The 9,692-nt window shown below is 34.0% G+C and overlaps 1 protein-coding gene across 1 annotated transcript; it reads left to right on the forward strand.

Annotated features, from left to right (window-relative positions):
* The first annotated feature begins 8,053 nt into the window (after positions 1 to 8,053).
* Positions 8,054 to 9,469, forward strand: LOC116029514. Its single transcript, XM_031271565.1, has one exon. The coding sequence runs from the start codon at positions 8,054 to 8,056 to the stop codon at positions 9,467 to 9,469; it is 1,416 nt and encodes a 471-aa protein (XP_031127425.1).
* Positions 9,470 to 9,692: the final 223 nt, after the last annotated feature.

Here is a 9,692-nt window from a genome sequence, read left to right on the forward strand (position 1 = left end):
ATGTTTCTGAGATAATCTTTTCAAAGAGTGGAGGGGGTATTTATACTATCAGGAGTGGAGTAAACAAATATATATATCTACAGTAATTGCACATAATTGTCCTAGTCTGGATGGATTTGTCAAACGCCTAAAAGCTTAGCTGCCAGCCTAAAGTCACGGGTTCAATTCCCCTAACCCATAGCTTTTTACTCCATCCTGAACTAGCTTTCCAGACAACATTTAGTTATTAAATGTTCTGCAATCTATCACCAACAGCCGTGATAGCTAAGTGGATTAGATTTTAGTTTTTAAGTCATGTCGGAGTCGTGGCATGTGTTCCAAAACTCGCCTATATAAGACACGTACATTTATTAACCAAGAAAGGGGATTTTTGTTACCCGACAACTACCATTAGCGTTCCATACACTCACAGAGTCACGACCACAATACTTAGTACACAAATTGAATCTTTAACCCGCCTTTCCGAATTATGGACTGACCATATACAACATAATTTACCTTACCAGCAACAAATGTTGGATCCTGTGTGAGCTAAAGTTTGTTGTGGGTGCATCACACTTATATGTAAGAGTTAAAGATGGATTAATAATTAGAGCAACCACACTAGTGATTTTCTTGAGTTTTTGGGTGAGTTTTAAAAGGTGTTCGAGAGAGTAGAGGAGAGAGAATGTGAGGGAAATTCCTTTGTGACTGTGTTTGGCAGAGCTTATTTAGGAGCTTATAGCTTATTTTAAGCTACTAATAAGCTATAAGCTCTGTTTGGTTATGTTCTCAAAATAAGCTAGTAGCTTAAAATAAGAGCTTATTTTGAAATGCTACTTCAGGTAGCTTTTCAAAAATAAGCTAGTAGCTTCTTAACTTTTTTCCATCTTTATCCTTTTTATTTTATATAAATGACATCATTTATCCCTCCCAATTAAAACTCTTTTGGCATTTTTTCTTCAATATGTTTCGTTGTAATTTTAATTTGATATTTGTGTTTGAACAATAATTTTTATATGAACTAATTTTATGAATTATAAACATCTTGTTTTACTTTATATATTTTCAAATATATGTTCTTACTTTATATTTTATTAAATTATATTGATTTCATTATTTTATATTTTAATATGTAGACAAACCTATTTAAATTTAAAACTATTTAACTTTTATGAAGATGTCCTTTTTGGTCTTTTTACATTTATCAACTTATCAAAAAGCTAATTTTACCAAACACTTTTAAGCATAACAGCTAGCTTAACAACTCTTCAGATTTCAGCTTCGAGCTTATAGCTTTTTAGCTTTCAGCTACTTTTAAGCTTTCAACTACCGTTTCAACTAGGTTTGCCAAACATAGCCTGTTAGTGCGCATTTTGCACACCAGCTGCACACCACAGATGGGTGAACAGAAATGATCCCCTTTCTCTTTTTTTTTTTTTTCCTTTTCTCTCTCTCTCTTACTTGACAAAAAAACAACATTATTGAGGTTGCTTTTAGAGCAAGCCAAACACTTAAAAATAAATGCCAAATTTTTTCACCAACAAGGAAAAAGCGGGGGAAGAAAAGGGAGAAAAAATTAAAATAGAAGAAAACATGCAGAAATTTAAAATAATAATAATAACAATAATAAAATGGTATTAATACGCCCAACATGTTCGTATAGTGTACGTGTCCGCTAAGTGCAACTGGTGCGCATGACACACACCATCATATTTATTTATTTATTTATAAGACCAACAAAAACTTGTAATTTTGTCGTTCTATTTTTCTCTCTCCTATCATATTTTTCTTCAATCTCATAAAAAAATAGTAAAAAAAAAATCCAAAAAATGACTATTGATATTGCTCATATCATCAAAATGAATGGCTCAACTTCTTGGGAGTTGGGACACAATATACTACTAATAAAGGCTATAACGACAGAGCTGGAAACTGGAAAAGTGTAAACAAACTACATGGGTGAGCAGATAGTGAATGAGACAGATAGAACAACGTATGAAATTTTTTGTTTATTTTGGGACAGGATCGGAATGAGGTACCTACACCTACTTTAATTTGCTACTACCTACAACTCTATAATCTACGTTACATTTCCCAATTCCCACACCACTATGGCACTATCTACCGTTGCCTAATTTTCTTTTTCTTTCTTAATTACCCAGACTAGCTACACCCAACAAATTACCAGTCTCTAGCTATTTATTATTTTTTAGAAAACTTTGGACTTTAATCTTCGTGTATTATATGTATTACGGAGTACTATTTTTTTTTTTGTTTTTTTTTTTGTGAGAAGATTTTATTTTTTTGTTTAAAACACTACTTTTGATCTTTCCATTAACATTATAAATAAAATGTATCATTATTAATTAGAAACTTTAGTTTATCAATTCAAAAACACAGAAAATTATATTGTTGACTTCGATTACAATAATACAAGTTTATTAAAATTAGTGTTTTACTCGTGAGATTAGCGATGCGCAAAATAAATTATATTATCATGAATTTAAATGGCAATTTAAAAAAATAAAAATTTATTAAAATATGTAATATAATAATATAGTTAGGTATTTTATATATTTGGCAGGGTATAAAATGTAAATTTAAATTTTGTATGATTAATATAGTGTTTAATAATTTACATAAGTAGATACACTTATAAATGAAATTTATATAAATTTTGTTGCCACAAAACCATGCTGTTTGGGAGGAGAAAAGAACAATATTGACTTTTTGTACTTTAACAAGTTGAGAAAGTATGTATGAACAGATATTACAATGTAATTGAGTCAGTAGTGGTAAGAAAATATGATTTATAAAGACTAATCTCGTAAATATAATTAACTAATCAAGTAAATTTTGAGCTCAATCTAGAATTTAGAACTTTGTGGTTATCAAGTTAATTGTCTAACTAGTTTATGTTAGTTACCATGCTATTAATTTTTCTTTAAATATGCTTAATCAAGCTGAGTAACCCAAACCTCTAACATAATTTATCTTAGGGCATCACTAATAGATGGATTTTTGTGAAAGGTTTTTACTTGCCAAATAAAGGAGAGAGAATAAAAAATACGTAAATGTGACTGTTTGCGTGCTCACGGGCGATGTGACCGTCACCGTTTAAAAGGGTAAAACATCGGCCAACATAATTCTTTTTTCTCTTTCTTTTTTTGACACGATCCACAAAATATATACTTGTATTTACCAAGCAAACTCTTTCTTTCTCTTTTATTTTCGATCATTCTCTCTCACTAAATAAAAATTCTGAAAAACTCACAAAATGTAACTATTGGTTATCTTCATCGTACCCTTTTTAAGTTTTACTAGCTAATCCAAAAAAAAAAATAAAAAAAAATGAATCTCAATAATTATACAACTGAAATCTTGATTACAACAAAGAAGCTAAGAGTTAGCCCAAATAGGCAAATATATATGTTTAAAAGGGTTTTTGAGTAGCATAAAGAATTAGAAGTCCCCCATGTTAAGTAAATTAGAGCGCAAGATAAGACAGGAAGAAAGAAACAAGAAGATGCATGCATCGAGAGGGGTAGAGTACGTGTTTGACCTGGCTACCAGCCAGTCCATCCATGTTCCAAGAAACCAAACAAGTTAATAAGTGAATTGAAGGAGGAGCATATATATAAATATATGGGATTACTCATTTACTCGAACCATAATAATGAATGCAGTGTTGGGTTGGCGCAGACCAAAGTAGCTAGCAAAAGCCCCACGTAACAACCGACTGCATTGCATGCCTCTGCACTGTTGGCTTCAGCTTTTCTCACTGGATGTGGATGGGCTGGCTAGCTAGCTACTGGCTACTGGCTACTCCCTTAAATTTTACACATGTCACATACAGTAGTTATGTTGGAAACTTCTACGATACCATGATGTTGTGATTATGACTCCCACTTTTCTCGTTTTGCTCCATTAACCAGACAAGAGGGGCCACCCCTTCACTTGAGGTAGCTTGTCCATTTCAACCCGCATTAAACAAATTTATAATATCAAATAAAACACTGTACTGAACCAATTAAAGGTTAAGTGTACTGTACCTTATTTGCTTAATGCTATATTTTTAATTTTTACCGGTCCTATCGTTACAATCTTAAGGTTCTAGTGACTAAGATATATAGATTATAAAATCCATAGTAAAAGAATAATGCAAGAATAAATTAAGAATTTAAATTACAGAGGTTAAAATGCCTTCACACTCCCCAGTTTAATTCTGAATTACAATTTATAGGGGAGGGGTCATGAATTGCAATTCAGTAAATAGAGAGAATTGCAATTCCCTCCAATCAATAATGTAATTTAGTACTTCAACAAATTTCAATTCAATTGCAACCAAATTATATTCAATCAAACACCTTGTAAGGTTTATAAGATAAGTGAGTAATGTAATATTTGATTGGAAAACACAAACTAGCTAGTGTTACTACTCTCAATAGCATATACTTTTCTAAGTATGAATGTATGATTTATATCCGGTATTAATTAATAAAACATAGGGAACATAATTTAGTAAAGGACTAAAGGAGTCAATTTTAGAGTCAATAATTAGGAGTAGGAACAAATTAAAATGAGATCGGAATCGGTCTTCTCCTTAAGTATGGTCTGACACTGAACTTTTGGTTGGTATGAAACATGAGAATTGTTATACAGAAGTTATGACCATTGTAATTACATGATTGAACAACTGGGAACTGAAGGGGGCCCGGCTGTTAAACGGCTACGAAGAATTTTTTTTCAAAAATATTAAAATTTGTATTTCGATTTACAAGAAAATTTGAAAACACTATTAAATATGTGGGTATAAAATTTATTTTGTGACCTTGGTCGGTAAAAGATTTTAAAACTTTGGAATTCAAATTAAAAAAAAAAAGGAAAAAAAAAAAGTAATATTGGCACTTTGGAATTTGGATAAGGAAAGAATAAAAATATAGCATCTAAAAATTGGAGTAGCTTTTAACCATAGATGGCAAGAAGGGGCATATTCTCTGTCCCTCCTCAAGATTTTGGAAATTAATTTCATCATTCCTGCATCAGCATGGATTCTTCGTCCCTACAAAGATTGCCACTAATTGCCTGTTTACTTCTGAGAAAAAAAAATAGTTTTCTTGAATATTTTTTATAAAGTTGAAGAAAAAAATATATTTTTTTATCTTATTTGGTCGGTGAAATTTTTATTCTAATTGAAAATGAATTCCTCCCATTTTTTTTGAGTACTACTGACTCTGTTTATAGTTGCTTTATCAACCTACTGAAGCACAAAGAGTCAACAGTTGCATCCACTGAGACTCGAACCACTCCTATCCATATGAGAGTGTAAGTCGGGTGCCACTAGACCACAAGGTCTTTATTTAAAAGAGAGTGAATTCCTTTTTTTGGTCCAAAAGTGGAACACGTTTAATAAATGTGGTCTCAATGTGGCAAAAATAACTGAGGCAGACTAAAATTGGAAACACGCCAATAACAGTATGACCAAAAAAGAAATTAACTCTTTAAAAGAAAGACAAAAACTTGTGTCAGATTATCGCACGGGTAATTGTTCGTGATATATTGATATATGTTGGGTCAGTATCAAAATGTACTCCGTATTATTTATATTGAAAAATGTATGTAATACTAATCAGAATAAAGTATTTGCTATTTATAATGGAAAAGTGCAATACTTTTGAAGAAAAATATAATACTTTTACATCTTGATTTACAAATATTACATTTTTCTTCAAAAGTGTTACTTTTTTTCTTATAAGTAATAAACACTTTATTCTTTATTATTGAATAATATTACATTTTTCAGAATAAGTATTGTATTTTCATATTGGTTCGACCCGTCTCATGAACTCACGGTCTCACATGATTGTCACTCTAAACAGCTCGTTTGGTTCGCTGGAAAATATTAGAAGGAAATGGAATTCGAATTCCATGGAAAACAAATTACCAGAAAAATAGATTCAATTGTTTGGTTGGTGGAAAATAAATTACTGGGAATATAAATTCCATTGTTTGGTTGGATTTGAAATGGTAAAGAATAATGAGTATAATGACATATATAACCCTACACAATAATAATATAATAATAATAATAAAAGAGTAATTAATAAAGTAGGGTGAGGGTAGAATTGTGATACTAGTTTTCCATTGAAAAAGTTTTCCATGGAAAACAAAATACCTAAGATTTGCTAGGAAAACATTTTCCTCATTGTTAAGGAAAACTTTTTCCCATATAATTTGTTTTCCATCCAACCAAACAACATAAAACACCATTTTCCCCCACTTTAAGGAAAACATTTTCCATGTAAAATGTTTTTCATCCAACCAAACACCCCCTAATAGAAATGAATTCCTTGTCCGTTTGGTTCGCTAGAAATAAACTGATAAGGGATTAAGTTTCTTAAAAGTTGAAATTTTTTGATATTTATTATGTTTGATTCATGAAAAACAATTTCTTATGGAACTTGAACTTCTCAAATATGAAAAAAAAAAAAAAAAAAAGTCTCTCTTATCTTTGGTATCTTTTTTTCCCACAACCATTGGTAACAAAGTTTAACCCACAAGGACTATTTTATCCTTCTATAACTTTGTTAACTACACAAGTATAATAATGGTATAAATATCAAAACTTAGTAGACTCTCTTATAATAAAATACGCAGTATGTAATTATAATATTTAAATGGAAAATCATCATTTTGCTCACTCAATTATTTCTCAACTATTAATTCAATAATTCATAACTTTCAATTTTAACTAATTTGATTCTCGAATTGTTTAAAATTTCAACTAAGACATTGATTTTGAGTTAAGACTGTCATCCCTATTCGAGACATGTCAAAATTAAATATTAACCCGCTATTTTTTTGTATGTGATTTTATGTCATGTTAACAAATGGTATCATACATTGGCATGTCTAATTTGGAGACAATTGTTATTCCTATTCTGAATTATTATAGAATAGAAATTGAGGGCATCCACCGACGCTGTGCGCAACACTACCCACCCTTAAATTCAGAATGAAGAGCCCCGTGTATACGCTCCACTCACTCCTCCCCTTTCCGTGAAGATTTTTATTAAATTCCCAATAATTTTCTCCTGTCTCAACAGTGTTCACATAAACACTGTGTTTAATAATTAATTGATTTATAAACAAAATCCCGGATCTAATTAAAACTGATATATACACACTCGAGTATATCTCAATATTGACTAATAAATCCTGAGTAGTAGTATTTAATAACTAGTTTGGTTGGTGTTGGTCGCAAATTTTACTATTGTGAATCGCACATCAAAACAACGTCGTTTTGATTAATGAAAACAGTCGAATGAAACGACATTCATTCCGCGCAACTGCAGTTCATCTTCAACACAACTACAGTTCCAGATTAATGAAACGGCCTCCACACAACTGCAGTATCAGTTGAGATGAACTGTAGTATGAGATTTACGAGAGTCGTTTCTCCCACATATTAAAATGACGTCGTATTGTGACTATAGTCCACAATGCATTATAGATCGCGTTCCACGGTATAACAATTGTGGTGCGAGTAGTCGTTCACTTTTCCCTTAAATTAATAAAAGAGATTGGTTCAAACCTAAGAAATAATTACTAAAATTGTAACTTCGGACAGTATAATAAGAGATAGATTGAATTTATAATTGTATATTTGAGGTAGAAGTAAAGTACTAAATATGTCTTTTTCACTTTTAATAGAAAAATATTACTTATGGACAGAAGTTTGCATTTAAATTCGTATGTGTTTACATAAGTTAAAAACTTAATTAATTAACTTAATATAAAAACTACAAATTAGATTATATGTTGATTGATATCTTTTACTAGTAAAATATTAGATTTCCGGACCTGTGCCTCTGCTTTCCTTTCAGAAAGGTCCTACTTTCTATGATGAAGATTAAAGCCAATAATGGAGAGATTAAATTCTTAGCTATCTACATAATCAAGAGAGAGAGAAGAGAGAGAAAAGAGAGAGAGAGTCATTTATATATGTAAAGCTAGCTGGAGAGAGATAGAGAGAGAGAGAGAGAGAGAGAGGGAAAAGTGATCTGTGAAGATGAGTAGTAGCAGTGAAGGTAGTAAAGGCAGGGGAATGGGATTCCTGTTTGTGTTCTTCCCGGAAGATGAAACCGCCGGCGGCGGCGGCGCCCCCATTATAAGGAAGAGAGCCGTTAATGCTCTGCTCCGTCGCTCCAATTCCACCCACCTTCTCTCCACCGCCCAATCCACCATTTCTATCTGCGCCCTTCTCATCTTCATCACTCTCCTCCTTTTTACTCTCTCCACCTTTGAACCCACCGCCGCTTCTTCCCACTTCCACCCCAGAAGACAGCTCTCTACTTCTTCTTCCAGAAAGGTTTCTTCGTCTTTCTGGCGTTCTGGGTCGCTGGAGCTATGGAAAAATTTGGCTTTCCAGCACGCATTGCAGGGAATGGGCACTCTGTACCGGAGAGGTACCAGGGCGATGAATGACCTTGTTGTAGCTCATGCAGTTGAGTCACTCACTGTGCATGAACTCAGGCTGTTCTTGCGGCTTTTGTTCCGGTCTGGGTTGTGCTCAAAATCGGATCTTTTGCTCATTTTTCCGGCGAAGTCGGCGGCTTTCGACAGGGCGGTTGTGGAAGAGAGCGAGTCGTTCTTGAAACTCGTTCACGGCGCCGGGGATAGAAACTCCACGAGTTTCGACTCGGCCCAGTTCAAGATTTCGGTCAAGAAGGAGAGGGAAAGCGGGGAGCCAATCTGGGGACGGAAAAGAAAAGGCAATTCCAGCGAGGAATTGGAAGGTGACGATTCCGAGTCGACTCGGTTGTCGTACGGCTCGGTGGTGAGTTTCGACGTTGACGAGCTCGACCCGGAGAATTCCTTGGCCGGGTTTCTCCACCAAGTCCCAATGAGTCTAAGGAGATGGGCTTGCTACCCTATGCTACTCGGCCGACTCAGAAGAAATTTCAAGCACTTCATCTTAGTGGACGCAAAAGAGCTTCTCCTTCTGGGCGACCCACTGAGTCGACTCAGGAGCCGGAGCCCCGAGTCAGTCCACTTATCAACCCTCACCACGCCGGCGCCGCCCAATCACGGCCGGAAAACCCAGCCCTCCCACCAGAAACCCGTCAGCCCGGCAATCGTAATGGGCGGATCAAGAGGGGTCCGGAGATTATCAAACGCGGTGCTAACGGAGATCGTCCGGGCGGCAATGCAACACAAGAAGAAGAACTCGATCAACGAGTCGGGTCTCCTAAACCAACTCGTCGGCAACGAGTTCGTACTGAAGAACATAAATTTGATCGTGTCGGCCGAGTCGATACCGGAACTGAGTTCACTCACTGGGTTGAATTCAAGAACAGGTTCTTCCTCATCCACATCAAATTTATCATTGGTTAGGCGTGGCAGTAGTAATGGTGATGTGAGTTCTTCAATTTTGAAATATTTATGTTCATTTTCTTTAGATTCTGCTGTTTATAGTGACTGTTAGTAGACAAGGAATAATTACAGTTACCACACGAACAATATTAAAAAAAAAAAATTACAGGCCCATAGTGTAATTTCTTTAGTACCACATTCTTTTTTTTTAGAATTAATTTTCATTTTATCAATGTGGACAACAATAGTGGTGTTTTTTGTAAATTTATGGGAATTTGTCCATCACCCCCCCTTCCAAATCGGTTAAATATGGATGGAGATTGGAAAAAAAAAAA

This window comes from Ipomoea triloba, chromosome 9, assembly GCF_003576645.1.
Source record: "Ipomoea triloba cultivar NCNSP0323 chromosome 9, ASM357664v1".
Taxonomy (NCBI): Eukaryota; Viridiplantae; Streptophyta; class Magnoliopsida; order Solanales; family Convolvulaceae; genus Ipomoea; species Ipomoea triloba.

Excerpts from the sequence above, each read along its gene's own strand:
- LOC116029514 (XM_031271565.1), top strand. The coding sequence starts at position 8,054 with ATGAGTAGTAGCAGTGAAGGTAGTAAAGGCAGGGGAATGGGATTCCTG.